Source organism: Choristoneura fumiferana, chromosome 17, assembly GCF_025370935.1.
Source record: "Choristoneura fumiferana chromosome 17, NRCan_CFum_1, whole genome shotgun sequence".
Taxonomy (NCBI): domain Eukaryota; kingdom Metazoa; phylum Arthropoda; class Insecta; order Lepidoptera; family Tortricidae; genus Choristoneura; species Choristoneura fumiferana.
This window is the reverse complement of record NC_133488.1, coordinates 9,140,391-9,167,233: the sequence shown is the minus strand read 5'-3', so window position 1 is coordinate 9,167,233 and position 26,843 is coordinate 9,140,391. Positions and strand designations below refer to the sequence as shown.

Below are 26,843 nucleotides of genomic sequence, written 5' to 3'. Positions count from 1 at the left end.
ACTCGACTGTACCTACTATTTTCTCCGCTTTGCACATCTTATAAAGAGATTTGATAAACAGCAGACATATTTCTTGAGGGTCATAGAGATTCATGCACAAAGAAGAATAAGAAGAGATTTTTCGAAATAAAATATTACTATTTATCTGTCTAAGTAGGTACCTATTTCTGATTTCGATAAAAAGGACAGACGCTATGTTTATGTTGGAAATTATAGTTTCACAAGAAAATTAATTCAACACGGACGAAGTCGCGGGCAGAAGCTACTCTCCATACAACTCCACTTCCTCCGTACAGTACAGAGGTCAATTTCAACCTCATTTTAGTTAAGATACAAATTCCATACCAGCCATAGAATAATTAACGTATGATTTAATAGTTAAGTAAATCTTTTTATTACATAGAGTCACTCTGAAATTTTTACTCAGTTATTCGAGGAAGTCTGTCTTTGTTTAGGTACCAGTTTATTACTGTTTATAATAGGTAATTATTGACATTAAGAAACTGAAATGAATCATGTTTATCAGAGCCTTGACACTGTAAATATGCGAGCTATATTTATTGTCACGGGGATTGTTTCATAGTCCAGTCTTGCTTTTCATGTTAGTAGGTAGGTACTATATTTTTTGGTACGAGTAACAGTATTGGGACTGGGAGACACAGTAAAGAGATACTTACACAACTAGGTCTGTAACTATGGACTTTAAAATATACTCAAGTCAATTGCAAGATCTGGAATATATTAGTTTATTTACTTAATCAACCCGAACACAATATTATAATTTTAGTAGTACGTTTAAGAGGCATTTATTTTACAACTTCTTTGTGAATATTCTGCAAACAGATATTTGAAAGCGTACCGCTGTAAAGGAGAGTTATTAAGTTATTATTTCATGAAAATGTTAAATAAACTTACCGAAACAAAGTGAAGCGACGAGAACAATTCGCCTATAATTTTGCACTATGTGCAAGGACTATCCGAATTTCTAACCACCGTCACCCACCGTCTTACTCCTTGAACAAGGAGCGGTGATCACTTTGCTTCTCTTTTCTTTACATTTCTTGTCCCTTAAAAAATGTGACATAAGTAATTCTGCCTTAATAGTAGGTCGACTCCGGCCAGCGAAAGCTGCCCACGAGAAAAAAAAACATAGGTATGTTTTATACCTTAGGCTGCAATTTACTCTTAAACTACTAATAATTCTCAAGCAATCTTAGCTGCTATAACTTTCCTTGTAAATTTGATATATTTACAACCAATCCGAATTTTTTCCACCCACAGTTAAGATTTTAGAGGTGCGGAGGGGGGGGGACGCTCGATTTTTATGAAAATTTGCACTTTAAAGTTGAATATTTCGCAAACAGATCACTGAATACAAAAATCGTCTTAGCCACCCCGTAATGGTTTTAAAAAGACCTATCCAACGATACACAACACTAAAGTGTTAGTCGAGAAGAAAAATCATCCCCACTTTACGTCTATGGGAGGTACCTTAAAAAATGTTTTTTAAGTTTTTTTGTTTTACCACTTTGTCGGCGTGACTGATATGTATATTCATGCCAAATTACAGCTTTCTAGTACTAACGGTCTCTGAGCATAGCAGCGGACAGACACAGACAGACGGACAGACATGGTGAAACTATAAGGGTTCCTAGTTGACTACGGAACCCTAAAAAATGAGGCTGACAACACTTGTCTAGCTGTACACTGATTAAACGATGTTGATACTTAGATATTATTTAAATTTTCCAGATATTAATTATACTCGGGTCTCTTCAATCAAGCTGCATCTAAATTCATGTACAAAGTTCCTTCTTGGCACCTTAGGTCTTAGTTCTCTGGAGGTGAGACGTAATTACGGGCTCATGACCAGCGCGTGTCGAATATTGCGTGGAGATTCTGACTGCCCCGAGTTGGTAACGCAACTAGTGCGCCTACTCGCGCCCCCAGTGTCCCAATCCCGGTTCAATTTTCGCCCTCGCAACCGTGACCTGCTGGCAGTTCCCAAAGCTCGCACAGTGTCACACAAGAACTCACCTCTTATTCGAGCTCTATCGAATCTTAATACGCTTCTCGCATCGGCGCCAGATTGTGATATCTTTGCTAGTAGCTGGAAGAATTTATGTAGCGAGTGTATGAGGTTCTGTGAGGCGAAGGATGACCGTCCGTCTTCACTAAATTGTTTGTAAATGTTAATTCTGTTATCTTTTGTGCCATGTGTCATGTGTTGTGCTTGTTAAAATTTTATGAATTTCACAGTGCTTTGGCTTGTCTGTTATGCTGTGTAATTATATCATTAAATAAAATGCACTTTAGGAGTCCCTTGGTAAGACCTTTGTCAGTGCCCATTTACGTATCGTCCAGACGCATCAATTTATGGACCATTTTGAGCAGATTGGCATTGATAAGGAATATCTTCTAACATTTTAATTCTAACATAATCTTATAACATTTGCATTTTGAGGATGGTAAATAAGGAGGTTGAATTAAAATAAAAAATAATTTATTTATTTCTTATAGCAGAAGTATCACAATTATCTAAGCCGTAGTCAAAATACCACGAACGGGACTTATCACGCTAACACACACGAGTAATATTTACCTCGACGTTTCGGCAACATTACAGTGGCCGTGGTCACGAGTAGACTGAAGTGTGGGGTGTCAAGTCTGCCTAGCAGCGCGAGTCCTTCGAACTACCCGCACTTGATCACAAATAGTACCCGGTACTCGTATTACGAACTAAGTACACTTACCCGCACTCGCTCATTTTTATGTCACCCCATCATATTTGATTTGTCATTATCTAAGCCGGGCTAGAATGACAATGTGACAATTTTGAAAATGATACCAGGGCCCAATTGCATAACAAATTACAAGCAAATAAATAGTATTAGTGAATTTCAATACAATATCGCTAATACTATTAGCTTGTAATTTGTGGGCCCAGATTAAAGTTTCGTAAAAAATGAGTGGACAGCTTTCGCTGGCCAGAGTTTAACATGTATGTACATAATATGTACTGAACAATTTAATTAATAATTTAGTTAATGAATAAGAAAGATGTAGTAAAGGAGCTTTAGAAATAAATAAGTAAAAAAGTTTTGTAAAAACTGAAGTCTGGCCTATACATACCGTTTCGTGGACGTGTTAATTGGAAATGGCCGAATGACCACCGTATGACCCGTTACGCTTCCTACAACTTTACGGTGAACAGATGCATCCAATGTGTGTCACCCGAACACGCAAACACACGCTCCCTATAAAACATGGTCACGGCCTCCGGCCGGGTTACATCGGGATTAGCCGTCGCCACCAATAGAACCCGAGCTCAAAGACTACGATTTAAAAATGGCTTACAAAGTATTCCTCTTCATCCTAATCGCTGTTTTTATCGCATTTGCTCAAGCAAAGCCTACTGATGAGTCGAAGGGAGTACAAGTGAAACCAGAGGAGGAAATGATGGAAACCGCCGCTGCTCAGAACCCGTTCCTGCCGCGGTTTACGATGAAGTTGCTGAAAGAACGGCGTCAACAGGCGCGGGCGCAAAGGAGGAATGCCCAGGCTCGAGAATTGCAGCGGAGACCCTGCCCGCAGTATAGATACTATGGGGTAAGTTAAAGTACGTTTGGTATATGTAGGTAACACATAGTTTTCATTTTTCTAATCTTTAAATAGGTATCAAATTCACGATTTCTGTTTTCTTATCTTAGTTTTTAGACACATATCAATTTCGTTGATTCGAGTCAAATAGATGCAGTAGCTACTTATCTATAAGTACACGTGAATATTCAGCGAAATCTAAAAATCCTAGAGGGCACCAGTCATGGACAGGAACCAATAATGGAATATTTTTTCCGCTATCAATATTAAGAAACGGACGCTACTTTTTCTAAAACTAATAACACTTTTGTGAAGATAACTGATTATCATAACTGGTTAAGTTCATGAATGGTGAGCTATAAGGCATTAAATCCTTAGTATCCACTACTGTGCTTAACATGTCCATGATTGGTGCCGTCACCCTAAATCCAGCGACAGTAGCTAAATAGTAGATTAATTTCGAAAGTATATAAAAAATTTTCTAGTCCCTATAATAATTATTATCTATAGATTATCCTATTGTTAACTTGTGTCACGACTATCACTCGCAGCCGGTCTACTGTTAACAGTGAGATTAGTCATATTTACTAGTTTCCTACAAAAGCATCACTTTCTACTAAATTCAAGGACTTGATAATTTTCCCAAACATTAAATCTGTGTCGGTAGTAACGGTCGCCTTTCTTCGACCCAAATCCTAGGCAATAAAAGAACTATCAGGCACAAAACGTTTTCACATTCATTTTACAATCGCAGCAATCATCAAGTAATTTTTATTTTTACAGAAAAAATGAGAAACCTAGTAATTTTACTGTTATCACTGGGGCTCGTCGGTGCGTACGCAAATGCCATTCCAAAACAAACAGACAGCAATAACAAAACATCGCATAGTGATTCAGAAACCAAACATAATGAAGAAACTGAAAAAACGTTAAACAATGTATCGGAACAAAAGGGTGTGGACGCTGATTCAATTGTTGATAAAGAACTGTTTGACGATGACAAAGTGAGCGAAGTCAGTATTGCGATTGAAGAAAACTCTGAGGATTTAGCAGATAATCCAGTGAGTACGAAATTTTTTGGACCTTCGAAAATTTATAACACAGATTTCGCTTATTCAGTGCCAGAAAAAGATGACTTCTTCAGGAGTAACGTGCCAGCCAGCTATAGAGATGAAATGATGGCCATGGCAGCAAGTTTTGCTCCCGTTCCTCTCTTTAAGAGACACAGGCAAAAGGCGCGAAGGCGGTTTTCGACTCCGCGCCATTTTATAAGAAACCCGTATAGGCGATTCTATTTCTACCCGTACCATACCTACTATTACCCCAGACCGATATTTTATTAGTTATTTTTTATAAGTTTATTCTTGCCATAATAATGTCATGTGTTTTTGTGAATAGAAAATAAATGATTCTTATTCATTAATTTATTAAATATTATGTAAATTATGAGAAATAAAAATATTTTTACCGTTATATTGGTTTTATTACCAACTAAACTCATACTCGTACCTAAAACATGTAAGTAAATATTTGTTTCAAAACGAACACGATTTTAACACGTTTTATCGATAAAAGTTAACCAATCCCTAATGGCAAATACCAAAATGAAGTCAATGCCATGAAGATTTACTTTAATAAAGAATACTTTTGATTGTGCTATGTACCCAATAGAAAATTTCCATTTTCCATTGCATTCGGGTTGTCGCACAGCGAACAACTAGGACTTTTTTCCACTTGTCCGTAGTGCGAACAAGTTGGAAAAACATTCCTGTAGTTCGTAGCGACAGCAAAGGGGTACGAAAAACTGGGAATAGTCCTTATTTTCTGGATGAGGCGTGCACAAAAACGAAAAACAGTAAATTATTGAGTTTTATTTCTAAAAATCTTTTCCATTTTATAAGCATCCAATACCGTATAATTATTAATTATTACATCGTAATATATTATAATTGGTTTATAAAGTATGTACACAGAACGCTAACTTAATTTGCTCGCTATAACGACCCTTACTTTAGAAAATGATGAACCTACACTAGTTGTGTTTCAGTATCATTAAGTGGTTCTTTTGTATTGACATTCACATGGGACAGTCACAAATTCATTGATAAAAATGCATGAAACAGCAAATTAAGTTAATTTATGAATAAAAAATATGTACTTAATCTACATACGCGAATCACAAAAAATGTCTTGGTATGGTTCCTACGACATTAAAACACATAATAAACCTAACTTTCATCAAGAGAAGCATACAATCTCATTTCATGAATTTTTTTATTAAATAAATATAACCTCATTTTATCATAAATTACAAAGAAAAACAATAATTGATTTATTAAAATCTTAAAAGTAACATTTTTGCTGAGTAAAAGCAGTTTAGCAAAATGGTTATATTTGTGAAATTTATTAAGGTATATTTAGTTAACTTATGGCAACATAGACTTGGTTGTTTACTGAATTCTCTATTTTTTTTTGTTAAAATGGGCACTGTATCATTTTTGCTAAACTGCTGCAAGTATTCAGTCATACCTCAAAATCAACAGTCATAAGATAAAATTCGCATGGAGGCTTCGACTTTACATTGAAAGCGTTCATTTTCCGGGACCGACGAGCGCTTCGTCCATTAGTTCATCGTCGGTGATACAAGGGGAATTAGAGTGGGGTGAAGGAGCCACAAGAGGAGACGGAGCTGGGCTTTTGGCCAGTTGAAGTGCCAGAGCAGGTGAAGCGGGGTAAACGGGCCGGACCGCCACCATTCCCGACACTTTACTACCAGATGACGACGAGAAATCTAATAACATTTCTGCAGCTTCCTGCGGCGTCGTCGCTCCACTTCTCGCTATGGCCCCGCTTGCCGGCGGCTTCATACAAGAATCCGCCCCCTTCCTATCTTCTAAACTACCTTTCGGGGCTGCAAACCCCTTAGCAATATCAGTTTTAAAATCCAACGGCAACAACGGAAAGGACCCCGCGTAATCTTTCGATTCGTCTTTAATGCGCTGCGGGCTCTCTCCTTTTGATATACTATCGGATACAGCTTTAGAATATTCTATAGGTCTTTCGGATTGGTCCATTTTACCGGGGGTAACAGTTTTGGGACTTAAAGAGCCCATGTTTAGTAGTGGCTTGGGAACATTTAGTGGATAAGCCGACTTTTGCATAGCCTCAGGGGTCCTGGCGTTAGGATTGTCGTAGTGGGGAAATGGATACTTATTTTGGTCTAAAGTACGAGCGAAATCGTTAACTAAGGAGCGATTGTCATATTGTGAAACCGGACTGTTCTTATCTGGGGTGCTCTGGTTTTTTAGTTTTGGTATTTGGAATTTACTGGTGTCGAGAGGTTTTATCAAACCTTCCACTAAAAAGTTAGTATCTTTAGCGGAAGCTTTAAACCTATCTCCGTCGACATCGTCTCTAGAACTGCTCGGGCTAGAGTGACGTTCAGATTTGGCTGAAAAAATCGACTTGTCGGAGTTGCTCACGAGTTTCGTTCGAGCTTTCTCCCGCTCGCGGTCTCTGATAATCTTGGCGATATCAGTGTTGCCGCTTTTAGGGGAACCTGAACTAGTTTTAGAAGCTGATTTTGATAAATTCATGCCAGCACTAGAGCTGGAAGACTTAGAATAAGGCACTTTGGGCACGCCGCCGGCGCTGTTCGAGGATTCGGAAGGGCTTGTGCTGGCTTTGGGCGGGGTCGAGCCTGGCGTCACGTTGCCAGACTTGGATGATTGCATCACTTGTGTTTTCTTGGATGCTGGGCCGCTCAAGACTCCGGGTTTAAGTCCGGTGTGAGTTTTAGGGGAACCTTGACTCGGAGGTGTGAGTTGCGGGGACGACTGTTTGGTCGAGCTAGAGCTGCTGTAGCTCAACTTGGAGCTACTGCTCGAAGAGTCTTTCGTACGCGTTTTGTTTATGGTGATTTTCATTCCGTCTAGACTAGGTTTGACCATGTACTCCTGATTTTTATTTTCGCTGGTTTTACTACTGCTACTTGAACTGCTTTTAGATTCTGAGAATTTACTAGAACTACTAGAGGAGCTAGATTTGCTACCACCTAATTCGGATTCCGTGCCGCAATGCTGAGCGGATTTTAGTTTGTCTATCACGGCACTGAGGGAGCCTTTTCTATTGCGAGCTTGGCTAGGAGCGTTTGACTTATTCACTTCGATGTTCGGTGGGGATATCAGAGGCTCATTCAAGGGAGTATCACAGGTAATTGGGGTTATCTCAAGTGCTTTGAGTTTCATAGGGTTTTTTAACTTAGGACTACTTCTACCGGAGCTAGAAAAAGACAGACCGGAATGTTTCTTCTCCTTGTCCCTAGAAGTCGACGATCCGGAGCCGTAGTTGTCTTTTGAGATTTTCTTGGACAGATCGTAACCCGTAGTCCCAGATTTTCCCGAAGGGGAACCACTCGTAGCAGACTTGAGCGCTGACATGCTCGGTTTTCCCGACCCCGATGAGCTGTGCTTAGGGGAGGAGATGCTGTGGTTTTTTGGACTCGAATATCCAGACAAGTGTTTTGGGCTATTCTGGACGGGCGAGTGCCTCGGGCTGCTGTGATGGCTCGAAGTTCCCGATGGTTTACCCATGCTTTTCACGGTGCTGGGGCTGGGCGACTTAGTTATAGAGACTGACCTACCGTGGGTGGGACTCGGGCTAAATTTTCGGAGCAGCGAGTTTGGGGAAGTAGGGCGCATGGGGGATCCGTCTGTCGGCTTGATACTGACCGACACCGGTTTGGTGAGTGGATCCTGCTTGGGTGGAACTTTCTCCGGCGGTCCCATAGAGTCATCGCGTCGGCGTTTCTTCTTCTTATCCTTGCTGCGTTCCTCAGATCTACTGGATTTCTTGTCAGATCGTATGTCGAGAGTCTTGAGTTGTGAGGAGGTGATGGGTGTGATTGTTATAGAGCTGGGTAGAGCGGCAGGCGGCGCGGCGGTGATGGGTATGATCTCTATGCCCGGGCGGCGGTCGAGGCACAGCATGGACGACAGGCTAGCGGGCGCGGCGGGCGCGGGGGCGGCACCTATAGGGGTGATACTAACGGAGGACGGCATGTAGGACTTGCCTTCCGTCAGATCGAGGAGGAGAGACGACGCACTCCGGCTCCGATTCTCCTCTTTGCTTTTCAACTTTTGCCGTTTGTGCTCAGACTTGTGAAAAGAATTCCTGAAAATAAAAACCGAAGTGTTACAACAATTTTACAGCTCAATATTTTTTCAGGCACTATTTTCTACAACTGAGAGTCAGTTTTTGAAAAGACAACTACTAAGTACTATAAATTAATACCATGTTCAAAGTTCACGACACAATATCATAACATCCGACTATTAACCAATAGAACAAACCTGATAATATCCTCAACGTCGCCATCATTCGAGTTGTCCTGATCAGACGACGGCCTAAGATCCGCCGCGCCCAACGCGTCAGTTGCATCAATGCCCGACATCTCCACATCCGACGCGAACCCAGTCTGGGACACCGACGACTGCTCTTCCTCGTCGTTAGTGGAATTACTATTCATAGTATTATCATCCTCGTTCACGTATTCGGAATTCTCGCTTTCGCTATCTGAGTCCTGCATTTCCCCCATGTTGCCAGGCTTGCCTTTCTTGGGCCCCGTGTGCCAGGGGTCGGAGTCTGATTTCCGTTTCTTTGACTTCCGATCGTCCGCTTGGCTTTTGTCATCCTGACACATCATGGAGAGATGGTGCTGCTGTTGGTCCGAAAGGTATGCACCTGGAAGGGAGATGCAAGTTATTCGTGTAATTCATCTTTTATTTCATAAAGACGACGGCTGGGCTAGTTTTACTGAACTCTTTAAACAACTGTCACGCTTTTGACGCCGTACACTATGAATATGGACCAATGTATAGACACATTTTGTGAACCATAATTAAAAGTCCTGATAAACATTTACAGTTGTGTTCAGTCAAACTAACTCAATCACCTTCCGAAATATTCATATTTTTTCTAAAGTCAACATCCCACTATCCTACTAATATTATAAATGCGAAAGTTTGTAAGTCTGTTTGTTTGTTGGTTTGTTTGTTACTTCATTACGTCGAAACCGCTGAACCGATTTAGATAAAATTCGGAATACAGATAGTTTGAGTCCCGCCCCCGTGGCTAATTGTAAGGTGCCTGAAGACTGACCTCCCTGGTGCGGATGGTTGACACTGGTGGGGTAGAGCGCCCGCGAGCCGGGCTCGCGCTTGACATGGTCGCCCCCGGGATCGAGGCCCCCCAGGCCGCAGCTAAAATTTGAGTCCAACGCAGAGTAACCGCCGTTCATATGCTTCGTCGCAGCTTCCCGCTCCCAGATCTTCGTCAGTGACCTGTTAAGATTGAAACAGGTTAGTTTCAAGGCAATCCAGAGGCCGTATTATTTAACGTGCTGATGTTCGCGATCGCATTCACCATCTCTTTCTGCTTTCATCCTACACCATGTGACGGAAAGAAATGGTGGAAACGATTGTGATGCCAAGTGCGTTAAACAATAAGACCTCAGGCCAGAAAGACAAAACTGACGTTTTGGTTCACGTAGCGTGTCTTCTTCGCCTGACTTCGGCATGGAAACTTGGGCGTCTTGTCAAGGTCTGGTGGTCCACTTAAAGCACTGAATAGAAAAAAAGGAAATCTCATAGGTCCCGGTTTATAGAGTTATCTACAAAGATATTGACAGGTCCAAAGTTAAAATATGTATATACGACCTTAATGTTTAGACGATAAAGTCGCGTATACATATGTTTGTAATTTTGGCCGCATCGATCAGCTTTGTAGTTGACTGTACAGTCGTCTGCATTGATATTTGCCACAGTGGAGCGTGCAAAAATATTTGACACCTCCTACGTACCGGCCCTAGAAATAGAGTCTTATCAGAGTTATCAGATATTCATGCACACGTTGTTGTGTCAGATATTGGAGCTGGTGTCTCTTCGGAATACGACGACGCCCGAAGTATTAAATTAACATGGATCATTTAGTGTCTAATCTCAAAATGAAAAATGTACGGATAGTACTTATCCTAGATACTGAACCTAATGAGGGCTATCGTTTTTTGTCTTTCTAGATGGCGCCACTGTTGCGTGAGGTTTTTAAGTGTGGCATTCAAAGTCTGTTATTACGGGCGTAAAAACAAAGTTTAGATTAAAATCATATTTAATACACCTTAAAACCGTACCATAAAAATATCGAGCAACCACAGTGTTGCGTAGTCCCGTTTTGTTCGGAAAAAAAGGGAGGACAAAAGTTTCCGAAAGACAAAACTGTCTCAAAACACAGACATTCATTGCTCCGTAACGCATAATTGCCATCATTAATTTAAGGTAATGCAAAATATTCTCAAAATTATTCTAATTATAAATAAACCCGCGTAGCTCAACCCAAAAACTATGAGATTTGACATTTCGGTGACCTCACGCTACACTAGCGCCTCTAGCGGCGAATTCACACGCGATAGCCCTCATTGAGACGGCATGATATGAGTAAATACGAACTATTCCGATAAAAAATCGATGGAAAACCATTACGCACTATAAGACGCACTACACTTGTGCATAGGCCGGACATTTTTTTTTACACAAAAATAGGCTTGCGTTTGACCACAATCACGCCTGATAGTAAGCGAAGATATCGACTAAGATGACATGACATAATTATATGGTTTTTGACAACGCAACTCACCTAAGCGTGATAGGTATAGAGTGAGTCTTCTGCAGCACCCTGCTGATGTAATCATCGACGTGTTCCCTAGCCGGCACGCCCAGGGTATAGACTGAGGCGCGGGGCGCGGCCGCGTCGGACAACTCCAGTTCCACCGTCGCCAGGCTCTCCTCAATCGGGTGCTCCAGGGATATGGAGATGTGCTGCCACGTCAGGGCGCTCACTTCGAACATTATTACGTTCTCTAGGTCCAGTGCTGGGAATAACAAGGCAAGTCAGTTACAGTTAGATTAACCTAACTTAATAAAATTAAAAAACCCCGACATTGTCATTTTAAAGTTCCATATCTCAAAAACGGCTAAACCGATTTTAATGAAACATAGCTAAGAACCACCGCAAGGGAACACGTTTTCACATGAAAAAAAAACTGCATCGAAATCGGTCCATCAGTTTGAGACCTACGATGTCACAAATAGACAGACAGACGCGGGTCAATCAACTATTTAGTGTACGTTATTCTGTCCCGTCACTCAGGACAGTCAGGACTCCTGAGTCAGAAGACATCAGTGATACACTTTGTTAGAAAAATGTTTAAATTCATACCATTAGTATGATTAGGAGATGAACCATTAAGGAATTGCCTTAAAAATGTCACAACTAACTTTTACTTGATTTCTACCCCTTATCGTCGTACCTACATCCTTCCTCTGGGAATGACATAAGAAATACTTATAATTGGACACTGATGGCCTTTGTAAAGTACATAGTGAAAAACTAGTTCTTTTCCTCTATTTTTCCTGAACATCATAAGCTCTAAGCAATATAATTTGTAAGTTTCAAAAAATTATTCCAAAAAAGTACCTTTGGTAGGCAGGAGGATAAACTCATATTTTAAAAAAGTAATTCAAGGCTCGTTACCATGGTAACAAGTTAGACTAAAAAGTGGATTGACCCAAATGTTTGTCTGTACGTAGTGACGTCATCTCTCACCGTGTCGCGGCTGCGGGCGCACGCAGCTCGCCAGCAGCGCATTGAACAGCGCCTGTTGTCGCAGCGCCGCCAACAGGGCCGGCACGTGCGACGGGTGGGTGAACGGCACGCTCTTCACGACCCGCCCCGCCAGCGCTCCCGACTCGCATATGAAGTAGCACTGCGTCTGCTCCGGCAGGCTCTGTGGACAGTTACCAAATCTATATATGGGTAGTTCTACATGCGTCTCAACCGCTATCAGTTGCCTATCGCTTATAGTGAAGAAACGAGTCGGGTAGAATGGAAGTGCATGCGGTACGAAATTCATTAAAATTTCTTGCTTATGCTGCGTTTCTACCAATAATGTGTTGCGAGGAATGTGTTTTTCATCAAACGCTTCATTTACCTTGCCCCGCACAGCTCAGATCGCTAGCTCAGGGGGAAACAGATTTCATGAAAGACATTCCTCGCAACACATCCTCGCACATTATTGGTAGGAACGGAGCTTTACAGTCTCTCATTTCTTCAATGTATGCGACAGGAAACTGATGGCGGTTGAAATGCTCGTAGAACTACCCATACATTGCTTTCCGTTAATCTTAAGAGAACATTCAACTTTCAATAGGTCAAATGAAGTTAATTTCTCCAAGACACCAATGGCCTAACTCTTAATGTTAAAGGTTCTAAATTTATTGTTACCCCAAATTTAACGCGAGCGAAGACGCGGGCAAGAGCCAGTCTTCAATAATCAGAACACGCAAAAACAAGTCTGTTTTTAAAATAAAAACACACAGCAAGTGCTTACCACAAACAGTCCTTTGCTCAGATTCAGCTCTATATTTACCCGCGTGAAAACCTGAAAGTCCGTCCAGTCGCGACCAAAAAACACATTTAGTAACTTTTCAAAGATCAGGTAACGAAAAATGCTAAAGTCAACATACAAAAGACGATCTTCAGAGGAATTGTTTCAATCAGTAAGCACTTCCGGCTAGCTAATTAATTTGAATTTGATAAATAATATACTATAAAATCAATTTAAATAGTTGTAAATATTATGTTATAATGCATTTGCATTAGTATAAGGTATTCAAATTTATAAAATTCAAAATGGAACAATATTATTAATATAATATATATGCAAACAGAAAGGCAAAAATGTAACTCAGTAGTGGCACCGAATGCGCCTAAGCTCAGCAGTTTTGGTAAATGTGTAACCTTGACTGAACATCTCTAAGCTTTAAAGCATTTTGGGGTACCAACTGTTCGTACACGGGCCGCTGCCTGAATAGTACTTTGTGTAATAAGGAATTACAAACGAAATATGAAGCGCCAAATGAGGGCTTTAATGAGTCGTACCTAGCCTACGATAAAATTTTCATTTCAAAAAAAAATAGAATTCTTCCGATATTGCTATTGTGGGTCTTATCCTATCCTAATATAAGGATAATACAAAACATTCGCGGGGAAGAGATAGATGGTCCCTACTTCCAGACATAATATGTCACATTAGAATGTTTTAACACGTGTTATTTTTGGTCTCCTAATGTGAAACATGTCACACTACATATGCAATTAGATTAATGCTATACCATGACAAACAAGTCATGTGCTTCATTCTAAATAAAAACCAAACTTGAAAAAATAGACCCTCAGAAATTGGACATTTGTTAAATCCAGAAGAAAAGTCCAAATTATAACGCAATTTTTCCCTACGCAATAAATGGTGTTTGCTTTGAAGGATCCAGAAGGACAGTAGCTGAATGGCCGTGTAGGAGCTACTGAAGCGAGGCCTTTGAGCCAGACGGCTTCACTGAGTAAGAGACAACTATGACAAAATGAACCTAGTGATAAAGTAGGTGAGGCAGTCCAAAAAATAAATAAATAAAAATTAAATCTTGGAGAACCATGGATCCGTCATAGCCACCAATAAGCGATCTTCCAGAATACGCAAAAAAAGTCTGAAAATAAAAACACACATGTGCTAGTAGAAGCTTATATAACCGTAAGCTTGCTGAGCCACTAGCCCCAGCAAAGGCTTTGTGTCCGTCCAGTCACCAGCGATTTCCACCTGAAAAACCACCATTTAGTAACTTTTTAACCTACACCTAGCTATCTGGTACTGAAAGAAGATTGGAAGTACAGTTGAAGTTGCTTCGAAAAATGCTAAAGTCACACATACAAAAGACGATCTCAGTTTTAGGTTAATTGTATTTACAATCGAGTCAAGCACTTCCGGCTAGCTAATTAATTTGAATTTCATATTTGAATCAATACTATAAAATCTGAATGCTAATCTAGTCAACTTGTAACATTCGAGTGAGGTGTTTCATATTGCATTAGAGCGGCTACATATATGTATACATAAATGAGCGACCTTGCTAAATTTATAATATGGGACAAAATCAATTGAAATAGTTACAAATATTATTAGTTATAAAATGAATCCCCCATAGGCAAACAATATAAAACTATGATTCATTTTGTTGTAGTGTATCTAAATTCCCGGTGGCCGGGAACAGGGTTGTTAAAGTTTGCGCGTAGTTAGTGAATTCACAATCAGAATGGTAAGTCTATGTATACCTCAGTAGTGGCATGGATCTGTTTGGCCAGACCGGTGCAGAGTGGCATCGGCTGTGAGAGCTTGAGAGTGAAGCTCGCGGGCAGCATCGCACTGTTCTGGGGTACCAACTGTGCGTACACGGGGCCGCTTGACCTGAATAGTACTTTGTGTAATAAGGAATTACGAACGAAAGTCTATTAGAAGCCCGAAGTCGAAGAATGAGAGCTTTAATGAGTCGATGTTCGTAATTCTAGTACCGCCCGTGCGACATACAATGTTTTTCATCACATTTGCGAGTAAAAGTTTTATTTCAAAAAGAAAAAATATAATTCTTCCAAATATTGGCGATACCTTGTGCTGCGCTCTTGGCAGGTATCCTATCCTATCTATTGTAGTTAGGTACTTACTATAAGTTATAATACAAAACATTCGCGGGCCGCAAGGAGATAGGTCTCGGTCCGCACGCGGGCGTTGCCGACCACTGGGTTAGCCCTTTTCCAGACATAGTATGTACGCATTCTTATTTATTTGGATTTACGTGGGTTTGACCTACGGCCTGTCACTAAGTAGATAGATGAATCCAGGCTCACACTGATTTCAGTTTTATTAATTTATGTGCGAAATGGGGCAGATTTACAGAATGTTTTAACGCAAAAGTTATGTTTTTGGTCTCTTTAACGTTCAAAACAATGTACACCATATAGTATAAGTAGGTTTTTTCTTCATTCATGTTATATCATATAGATTACTGTCGTAAAAGCTATCTTTTATTTTCTCGCAAAAATTAGAAATAATTTGCAATACCAAAATTGACATGTTGCTTCATTAATCTTAAATAAAAATTGAAAATTACATAAAAATAGATTAAATAAAATTATTATGGCTTACCCTTTCCCTGATCTCTGGCCATTCGAAATAATTGGTGCCAACTGCAATTTGTTAGCTGAAGAACTTTCCAGAAGGACAGTAGCTGAATGGCCTATCAGTGTATGGGACGGAGCAACCAGTGAAGCGAGGCCGCTTGAGCCCGACGGCTTCCCTAGAGTAAGCAGCTCAACTGTCAGTGGTTGAAGTCCTTTGTCTTTGTCCAGGAGTTCGTAAGGTGATACGAAGTAGGTGAGGCGCATTGCGTGTCCTGAAAATATGAGAGATAAAATTATAAAAGGATCTTGGCCAGAACCACCCAGCCATCAACTGATTTCGAATTGAGAAGATTATGAACTAAAATCTCCCTACTTCGTGACCACTAAGCAACAAGCAAGTAAGTTAAGTAATAAGGAATTAATAGCAAGCAAACCAATAGCAAGATAATTAAATTAACAAATATGAAAAAAAAAACTTGTAAAAAAAGGATCCTTAAGAACACTAAGTCAAAATGGTACAGTCCAGGAAACTGAATGGCATACCAGGGTGGGACTTTTGCATAATCAATTTCGGTATGATATCTTTGGCAGATGCATGGAAGGTCAGCCAGTATGGCATCAGTGGCACAAAGGTTCCATCCTGCTACGCGATTCAGTTTCTTTGACTGTAATCAGGAAATGTAGCTAGCTAGTGCACTGTGCTACAGAACTGTAAATGCTAAATGCTAAGGTATAGAGGTTATATTCTGTTGAAATATAAAGAGATATGTTGGAACTGACCTCCCCGGCGTTTCTGTAGGAAGCCAATAGGGCTCTTATGCACCTGCGCCCATGGATCTTTGATGAAGCTCTGTAGTTGCCGAAGAGTACACATGTCCTCTTCTAAGCTCTGAAGTGCGCTGAAGGCTTTACACTTTACCTATAAACAGTAAAAAATATATATTATAAGGCGACTGTATGTAATTAATTTGAAAATATTGGATTTTACAAAATTTTAAAAATAATAATAGTACAAAATGAACTTAGAAAACCAAAACCTCACTGCCTTCATAAAACTTAATGAAAACTAAAAAGAAAAAGCAAGTCTAGAACTATTTAATAACTTAATGTTCAATAGTTGGGGCCGATTACAGAGAATTTTTGAGCAATTGCTGTTCCAGCCGAGACTAATATAAAGCTTTTCTCAAAAGTGATGAATAATTCTGAAATAGACTAAACTTTTTCTCAAAATATATCATAACATTTAATTTTATTCCAATTATTTTTCTTATGCTTTCCCGCCTTTTTTCATTAAAAATAAACTGCAGCTGTATTTTTCCACCGAAAACACCACAAGCTGTTTCAGACCCAATAAAAAAAGTCCGAAGTTCCAACAAAATATCTGATACCGCCCATTAGATTTGGCTGTATACAACTTGTGCCAACATTTCCATGGCCTTTTTAACTTTTAAAAAAAGTTGTGACTGATTACAGGCGCGCTAATTTATTATTGTCGGGCTAGCGCGCCTGCAATCTTTTTAACTATTTAATTTTTCGCTGGCCATAAACTATGCACTTAACTTTCTGATATGTAAAGAATAATGGCAACTTTTATGGACATTTTTGAGAAAATGTTGTTTGCTACGTAAACAAAGGCTTACTTTTTTCTCTGCATTCAGTTGGTATACAGCAGTAAGGCCTTCCAATTGAGCTGTGAAGTCTGCAAAGTCTCCTCGGGATATACATGCTACAAGCTCTTCACAGCTTTGTTGCTCAATCTAAAACAATAAAATACAAAGCTTTAATATGTTATTTTAACTTCTTGACCTCAATAATAACTTTTTTTTACAGATTCAGTACTTAAATCCTAGAAGTCACCAGTTTTGTTATTGTAGAAATTGTTCTTGATAAAGTACTAATTGTTGCCTGAGCCTTAGTCTGTGAGGATGTAAAAAAATTCATGATATTAATGAGGGCTAAATCTTTCCTTTCCACAATATCAAGCTATCTAAATCGGTTAAGCAGGTTAGGCATGAAATGGTAACAGAACAGACAGTTACTTTGGCATTTACAATAGTAGTATGGATGAGAGCACTCACAATGGTAAGAGTCATTTCTAGTGTAATAATGTCTCTGACCTGAAGCCAATATAGTTTAAAACACTTGGAATTACATTTGCTGTTATCATTTTTTTACTGTCAAATGTTATATCATGAATGAGATATCATGTACATCAAACAATATAGTTCAAAGTCCTAGGTTTTCTTCTATAACAAAGGGGTTTTGCTGTCTTGTCACTACAAGAAAATGTACAGTATAAAACAATGATTCAGAAGTAAATTAATGATACCTATACCTTTAGGAGCTATACTTCAAATTCTTAATTACATGCCATACTAACTAATATGCTCATTTACTGTAATTTCTATAGTAATTTTATATGTATTAGGTGAGTCAGTTAATGATAGAGGCACACTTACACACAGGCATACTTTTTTGTACACTTAATTAATGTGTCATAGTCATAGCAGTGACATATATGCCCTACCTGGTGTTTAAGACTTTTTATAATTTTAATGGTTAATACACGCAGCACTATCTAGTATCTTGAAGTGAAGACATTAATTTCCTCTTTGCAACAAAGGCAATCCACAACAGAAACATTTTTCAGATACTTTTAGCTTGTGACTGAAATTTGATTGAAATAAAAAAATAACTGGGCCACACTACATAGTTTAGTAATACCTATTTCAAAGTAAATATTATTGCAGTTTCTTTGTCTCCCAAGATATTGTTTGTGTACTTTGACCTCAGGTTATTTTAAGATCAAACTAATAAATTTATCATTAGACCCCGGATTTTTGTCGCAATGACGTCACAATAGGGTAGTTTGGGGAGTAAATGGAACGGTTTTCGTTAATACGGCTATGTAAATGATGATGATGGTGATGATGCGTGTGAAGATGGTCCTAAAGAAAGACCGGCAGATTGTTGATTTGGGACCATGTGATGTTTATTGTATTTTGTTTTTATTAGTATTTTACCCATCTTCCCATGTTGTAATGAATAAATGATTTTCTTTCTTTAAATTAAAATTTAATACCTATATAAAAAATATATTACAAGTTTAGTAATTATAACAAATTAAAAATTTCTTTAGGTTTAAGTTAAACCAGTTTTGGTTTTAGTGTCCACTCGCTTGTTGTTGGTGTTTTTTTGAACGTAGATGTTTTTTGACGGTGAGATGGTCTTTGGGACCATTCTCACAAACACATCATCATCATCATCATTTACATAGCCATAATAATTAAAACCATTCCATTTACTCCCCAATCTACCCTTATGTGATGTCATTGTGACAAAAAACCTGGGGTCTATTTATCATAAATAAATGATCATGGAAAAATTATATGGCATATTGCAGGTGGTAGGACCTTGTGCAAGGTCCGCCCGGATTGCTACCACCATTTTGCTCACTAATCCAGCCCCAAGCAGAAGTGTTGGCACTGTTGTGTTTCGGCGTGGAGAGTAAGACAGCCGGCAAAATTACTGGCACTTGAGGTATCCCATCTTAGGCCTCTAGGTTGGCAATGCATCTGCAATACCCCTGGTGTTGCAGATCTTTATGGGAGGTGGTGATCTCTAACCAACAGGAGACCCACTTGCTTGTTTACCATCCAGTCAAATAAAAAAAAATATTACAACTTTTCTTACAAATATCCATACCTTTCCTTCATGATGAATTTTGACATCTTTGACGGAACCTGAGGATTCTACAAGTATTTCTAGATAGAACATGTCTGAAGATATAAATAGGTTTACCCCTGAAGTGCCCACAACAAACTTGAGCCTGAAAATTAAAAATTAAATTACTACAAGTGGATTGGTAGTATCCAAGTACATAATTTTTATGTTAATGTGTTTTTACTGACCCGAGTTGTCTTGAAAGACATTCTAGCCTTTCAATGAGACTCTGTAAAGAGCTGATTTTGATGCAATGTTGCAGACTATCCAAGCACTTCTGAAGGATCATTCGGTCTTGACTGTCCACTGCCCATCGCTTGTCCTATAAAAAAGTTTTGCATTAAAACTACACACAAGCAACATAAATAAGGTTTAAGATTTTTTTTAAGCACTTACCAGAAGGGCCATGCGAACGGCTTTCGACGTCTCAGATAAGTTTTTGTACTGTGATGTTTTAGATCTTAGTTTTTCCATAAGAATTTCCTTCTGAAGCTCTTTGGACTTGTCTACTAGACCATTTCCAGGTGCCATTATTTGGGCTTTGATGTCCGTCATTTTTTATTAACAAACTTTATCACGCAATCTAACAAAAATACATAAAACTGCTATTGATAACAACTCTTGATATACAATGGAACATCTGATACTTGGATGTTTTGGTTATTATTTTGTACAAACTTTATGAAAATTACACTTGACAAACGTTTGTAGACCCTTATACCATTAAAAAGCACACGGACTAAGCTTATAATTAGAGAATTTACTTAATTAAAATTAAAAAAAGGTTTCACTTTGAGCAACTCGTCTGTCATTTTCACGCGATGCCATTTGCTATAAGCCGTAAAATTTAAAAAGTGTTGTTTAAAAACGTTGACGTTGATATAGCGCTAGTGAGGTACGCAGATTACATAAGAAAGAAAGAGATAGCGATATATGAGTCACGCTATGTCCTATGACATTTACATAATTTAGGGTTATGAGCTATGGAGTTTTTCAAGTTTGGTTAACTAGCAAGCAAGCTTGTTGAGGTTTGTTTCGACTTTTAAGGGCTGTTTCATTGATTAGTGTTAACTGGCGGTTAGATGTGATACCGTCTCTATTTGTTTTGTTTGAATAGACGGAGACGGCATCACATTTAACCGTCGGTTAACGCTAATCAATGGATGGTGAAACAGCCCCTTAGTGAGGTAGAGATTGCAATATAATCGATCATTTCAAAAATGCAAGTAGTAAGTTCCTATTTAATTAATTATTAAATTCATTCCTATTTATTAAATTAATTTAATTTAATTTTATCGTCTTGCCTGCGACTATGTCAGCAGAGATGTCGTGAGAGCCCAATACGGAGTTCACCTCTGTCGGAACTTAGGAACTATAACTACGTCGGTACAGTCAGCATCAAGAGTAGCGGATCAATTTTTTACTCTGTCGCATTGACGCATTGGCAATCTTACATGGTGTTAGGACGTGGCTGTAAAACGACAAAGTACGAAAGTGTGCTGCTACTTTTGATGGTGACTGTACGTTCACTAATTCGTTAAGTGCCTACTTACCTACATGTGTCCACTTTTCCTGTCGAGCGTCTTGTAAATTGGCAAAGGAAGTCAGGTGGTGCGTTGGCTTTAGTTCAGCTATGGTGACCCCATGACCTGAGTTTAATGATAAGCCGTCGGCGACTCAAATTTTGTACCATAAAGGTCACAGCTCATTAGAGCCACTCGGCACCCGACCAGCACCGCCTCGACTTTCGGCGTCCACTCGTTGTCGACAGGTGGTCCACGAGTGGACGCCGCATTGACAACGTGTGAACTCGCGTGGTCCACCAATTTCGTAGTAGTCACTATGGCGACGAGCAGCAGGCTGTCCTGTCACCGAGTGGTCCACTCGCCGTAAACGCGTGGACACCTCGCCTCATAAGTGAGGCGATCCGGTGACGCACGCTACGGAGATGATGTAGTGAGCGCATAGGTACCATACAAATCCGTATGAAGAATACTAATCGCTCGAGGCGAGGCGGTGCTGGTCGGGTGCCGGGTAGCTGTAATAAGCTGTGACCTTTAATATGGTCGCGCCTGTGGGCGGAGCGGGATGGATCATGGAATGGAGCAGACGTGCAGAATCGGCTAATCACATGATGTTAATGGTCCATTAGGTCTCGTCTCCGCTCCGCTCCGCTAAGCCTTAATAGTAGGTAGGAGGTATTTAATGTAGTCGTATGTAGGTAGGTATGCTAATACTGAAAGGATTTAAAATTGTCTACACCGAAGATGATGAGATGTCAGCCCAGCATTTCTGGCGTGCATAACCTATTATTAGATATCATCAAGGTATGTTAAGTAGGTATTTGAAGAGACATATTGAAGTAGGTAGGTACCTACTATAGTGTGTGTTGTGCGTGTAGCCTACACACACACACACACACACACGTATACGTGCTAAAATACCTACTATAATATGTGTTGTGCGTGTAGCCTATGCACACACACACACACACACACACACACACACACGTATACCTGCTAAAAGCGAGTTGCAGTCATACAGTTTGTTCTATTGGTTGGTACTAATCAAGTATTTAAATGATGTATATTGAATCGTTCTTCACCCATTTCATTATTATTACGAGTCTATGGACGCCTTGTTATAAATGACTTTATAGGATATTTGGGCGGCGGAACGCGCGACGGAACGACCGCGGTCGTTAGAAATTCAATTCACGGATTTTATATGTCGTGAAATACTCGTTTTTGTCCAACTGAGCTTTATTTCAGTCTATTAGTCTACCAAATAAATTATTTATTTGACGTTTTTATCGATGGCAGATACGATTCAACGGTAAAAATTTGTTTCTTCACAAAAACTCAGTCTCTCAATGTTGCATTTAATGGTCCTTGCAACAGCGTAAATATTGTGACTACATAAGTACATAGATTCGGAGTCCTGTGTTTTTATAAGTTTAGTTTATACATAAAGTAAACTTTAAACATTACTAACCTTACAAACCTTACTAACCATTCCATTCCATGATTTTTTTACATAGGTAGTAACATCATTAATTAACACCACCTCGATGGATGCGGTCTTTCTTGCCCTGGGAGTAGCCTTACTTGGGAGTAGGAAGCCCGTGTTGCTCTAAGTTCTTGCCCCATATATGAAAACTTTGGATTAGACCAAAGCGCTATACGTTATTAAGTCCTTTTTTTTTACTTTGAGTCTAACATTCTGGCAGCATGGTGAACGGTTGTGTTGCTCTGAAGATGAGCTCTGATTGAGTTCGCAACGCGTCAGTGTAGAGTGTAAGTAGTGTGTTCTTAAGACGTAGTAGCTCCCAATTGTTTCAGCTCAGCATTGACTTCTTGATATGGACCTCTGCAACTAACGTCTGATTCAATAAATGTAAGTATCATTTTGTTCCAGTATTGGTATATAATGTAGATAGTAGATGTACCTAGATACCGCCGTTGACTTTTATGTATAAAAGAAAGGCTGATGATGCAAATTATTTGAATGTGTATTGTGCCCCAGTGGGATTATAACGTAATACGATACGATAACATAATACGATTATAAATGTTGCCTAAACAAAACCACGAGTTTGGTGCCTCCATAGCAGCCCTTAAATTCTTTCGCCCCAGGTGGTGGTCATTTAAACTTTGTGGCCTACTTAATTAGCAATAGTGCTAACGTAGTCCAAGGTTGAGTAAAATTAGGTGACCTGTCGTTTCGCCGAGTTTAATTACGCAGATTTTCGTTTCGCAGACAACTATTGGCAGATTTTTCTTTTGGCCGAGCAACGTTTGGTATAATTTCGTTACGCCTATTATTCGTTTAGCCGAGTAGTTGGTAGGATGAATAGCGATATGCAGATTACTTTTAGTCGATTGTTTGTTTCGTAATTGTTTCAGTTGATCGAACAACTGTTCGCCGAAACACGATAAGCAGAGTTATCGCATGACGTCAAAATGTGTGGTTAGGTGCGACGACGAGCGCTAGCGAGGAGGATTGTTAAGTAGATAGAATTGTGGCCAACAACTAGAACCGAACTGCTGGCGTCGCGACTTAGTTTGTTTTGACTTCAATAAAAATAAACACAAATTCAAAAGCGAAAAGTTGTTCGAGCAAACGTTGAAAATGTGTAGTGATTATTCAGCTAAACGAATTTCTGTTAATAGTTGTTCGGCTTATTGACTTGCAAGCCAACTGAATAGTCTACTAAAGGTTGAGTTACGAAACGTTAGTCTGCGAAACAATACATGTGCGTACAAATTCATCGGCGGATTTAAGTATATTCTTGTTTTGCTTTTAATTATTATTATTGAATTGAATTCTAATTTGACATTCTATATTTAATTTTTTATTTTTTATTCTGGCTGACAATTTGTTGTAATAAGATTTATTTTTTCGTATACATTTGACGATCCTTTTGTGAATTTCTTGTAATTAACTGACATGTGTTTATAATGTATTTTTCAAAAGGTAGTAAATGCATCTAATCTAATCTAATCTACCGTTACTCGGCGAAACGTGGTCTGCCAATCAATAATCTGCGTAAAAATTGTCGGCAAATCATTAGGTAACCGTAAAATTACGCTACATTTACATTACGGCTCCTTCTTTGAATTCAGTTGGAAAAGTTTGCTTGCGATTGGCTCAGTTAGTTATTTAACGAATCAAGAGCAAACGTTAAACGGATCTCACGATACTAACACCATCTAGCGATATTTCGCCTCTGTATATGTATTCTGTGCCTCTGTGAAAGAAGACCCTCATTGAATAGCCAGCTGGGCTACTACGAAACTCGAAACTCGAAGTTCGTGTCGTGCTGTCCCTCTGACACTTACACTATTTAATACGAGAGCGAGAGGAACCGCACGACACGAACTTCGAATTTCGAGTTTCGTAGTAGCCCTGCAGTGAATAACTGTTTAAGTTTGACACTTTATGTCACTGACTGACTGACAGAGTTTGTCGTTATTTCTACTGAGATTCTTTGTCTGTCTCAAGTCTGTCTGTCTATCTCTGGCATTGTAGTTCTCAAACGGATGGATTGATTTCAATGCAGTTTTCTTTACGTGAAAAGCCAGTTTCTTTGCGGTGGTTTTCAACTATGTTTGATAAAAAACAGGTTTAGCCGTTTTTAGGATATTGAAGTTTGAAATGACAATGGAGCATGGAGGTTTCAACTTTTGTAAGTTGGTTAGGTTATTTTAATTTAGCGCGCCAAATTCTGCTTACGTATTCCGTACGTTCCGCGAACGATCCCGTCACGTGAGAAGAAAGGATCGGCCAGTAAGCGAGTCAAACGGTAACCAATTGAATTATCCTTCACACTGAAACATCACATGTCCCTGTGGGGCTCTTTTGATGACCTGTTTTGCATACGCAAGTAGTGCGAAGTACAATTATTTTATATATTGGACTAGCGCTACCTTATAGTTTTGTCGCAGTTTTGTAGTCTAATGATCTTCATACCATCGTCACAGACAAATTAAAGTGTTGCACAAATAAATTTTAAGGGAGCCGCGAGCCTTATTAGAAGGTAGCGGAGTGTCGAAAGTGTTCTCGTCTAAGCATCTGCCGTTTTTTTTCTTTTTTTTTTCAATGCGATCTTAGCTGACATATTTATTGAGGTGCGTCTAGGTGAATATACTATTTACTACATCTGGCAGACTAAATAGTCTGTTTACCACAATACCTAGTCCAGTTTTAGCAAAGTTGTATTGTACTTTAGATGAAGTCTATACTGGTCGGATTGACTTTAAATTTGGTGGGTATGCATTGATGAATGGGTATGTATTATTATAATATTGGTGGATGTCAATAATGTTAGTACGTACAGCCAACAGAAAGTACCGTCAGAAAAAAGTTTGGTAGGTATTGAATATTCACCACGTGAATATTTTTATATTTGCAAAGCAGAACTTAACGAGTAAAACTTTCATAAAAATTAGTTGCATCGAGTTGCATTACTTGCATTGCTAGTTAAGTCTCTGGGTTAGTTCAGACCTTTATAATAGTTGTCAGGGAAAACTGTGTGCAGCAGAGCGAACTGGTAGTGCATGTACCTCTGTGCACTTGTCCGATGCAACGGTAGAATGAGTGGTTGAGCCCTAAAAGTTCCTTAGAGAGACTGGAACGGACATTTAAAAGGTAAACGCTGGCGTAAGCACAACGCACAATAATATTATAACTTTTGACGTGTGTTTTGTTAAAGGATTGCCGCCTAGCATAAAACATAGTTAGGTTTTGTTTTAATTTATACATGCAAAGCGACAAACAGCTTTAAATGGGATAGGGCCCGGATGTCAGCACCCACAAACATGAGTGCACACATGGTGGGACGATCAGGATCACCAATGGCAGAATTTCATGCAAATCCGTCGTTTCGGCGTGAAGAAGTAACAAACATACACACGCACGCACACGTATTTACACACGCAAACATGCACACGCGCACATTATACTGAATATACTGATGTTTGTATTCGTTTTCGGTTTTGGAAAACAAAACTTGGATTCGGCGGAAAAAGTAGTGTTTACGAGAGTAGGAGGGAGTAGCTACTGGTATTTTTAGAACAATATCGTCACTAATTTGAAAAAATCTCGTTTCTCAAATCCATACGTTAACAAAAGTGGCCCTTGAAATAACGTTAATAAACTTCACTCAGAAAATTTTTCGATTTTGAGATACGAGCTTTTTTAAAAGTAGTGACGATATTATATTTTCACCCTGAGCGGAGTCCACACTGTATAAAATTAAATCGAACTAGTCATAGTTCTCTGTACATTATAGTTACTTATTCTTAGTTACACTTCGTTATATCTACTGATTCAAAATCTGTCAATTTTCTTAATTCCTTGGTCAGCATAGTTTGCGAATGACAGATTTAAAAAATGCATCTTTTTGTTACCAATGCCAGTGAGAGCGGCGCCATTCAATGTGCAGCAAGACACATGTATTGTATCTACCTAAAGATTAAATGCACTGTGTAGGGCCAAGTGTCCAGCAATGAAACATAAAATTCATAAATCTTTTGTTTTGACAGATAGAAGTCTGATTTTTTTACTGAACTTAGGTAATTTTATTGGGTATCACGTGACATATACAGTATTCTTTAAGAATGTGTAGTTGGTCATGAAAAAAATAAAAAGTAAAAATGGGAAAATTTTCACTGTGTCCACAGTGGTGTACAGAATGAAACACTACATATTTAACAATCAAACGTGAAAACAAATACAATCTATTTCATAATTTTGGGACGTATTTATGTAACAGGTTAATAAAGAAACGCACGAATATGGTCAAACAGTTTTAATTACTTTAACTTTAATCAATCTTATTAGGTGTGTCCCATGCGTAAATGTTTCATTGTTGATTACCTAAGGTATTTTTTATCAACCTCAAATTTTAGCCTACTAAATTGTGCCATTTTAACACGCGATCTGGTCCACAATAATCT

At 39.1% G+C, this 26,843-nt stretch overlaps 2 protein-coding genes across 2 annotated transcripts; one reads left to right on the top strand and one right to left on the bottom strand.

Annotated features, from left to right (window-relative positions):
- The first annotated feature begins 4,141 nt into the window (after window positions 1-4,141).
- On the top strand, window positions 4,142-5,071 carry LOC141436883 (uncharacterized). The gene is made up of 2 exons (XM_074099981.1): window positions 4,142-4,168; window positions 4,384-5,071. The coding sequence occupies exon 2, from the start codon at window positions 4,389-4,391 to the stop codon at window positions 4,941-4,943; it is 555 nt and encodes a 184-aa protein (XP_073956082.1). The 5' UTR covers window positions 4,142-4,168; window positions 4,384-4,388; the 3' UTR covers window positions 4,944-5,071.
- A 384-nt stretch (window positions 5,072-5,455) lies between these two features.
- LOC141437310 (mediator of RNA polymerase II transcription subunit 1-like) lies at window positions 5,456-20,201 on the bottom strand. The gene is made up of 15 exons (XM_074100590.1): window positions 19,780-20,201; window positions 19,572-19,705; window positions 19,366-19,489; window positions 17,301-17,417; window positions 16,441-16,579; window positions 15,686-15,932; window positions 14,818-14,950; window positions 14,239-14,305; window positions 13,453-13,457; window positions 13,043-13,093; window positions 12,259-12,439; window positions 11,290-11,524; window positions 9,760-9,941; window positions 8,952-9,342; window positions 5,456-8,772 (listed from the first exon to the last, which is right to left on the bottom strand). The coding sequence occupies exons 1-15, from the start codon at window positions 19,936-19,938 to the stop codon at window positions 6,192-6,194; spliced, it is 4,746 nt and encodes a 1,581-aa protein (XP_073956691.1). The 5' UTR covers window positions 19,939-20,201; the 3' UTR covers window positions 5,456-6,191.
- Between the last annotated feature and the right edge of the window lie 6,642 nt (window positions 20,202-26,843).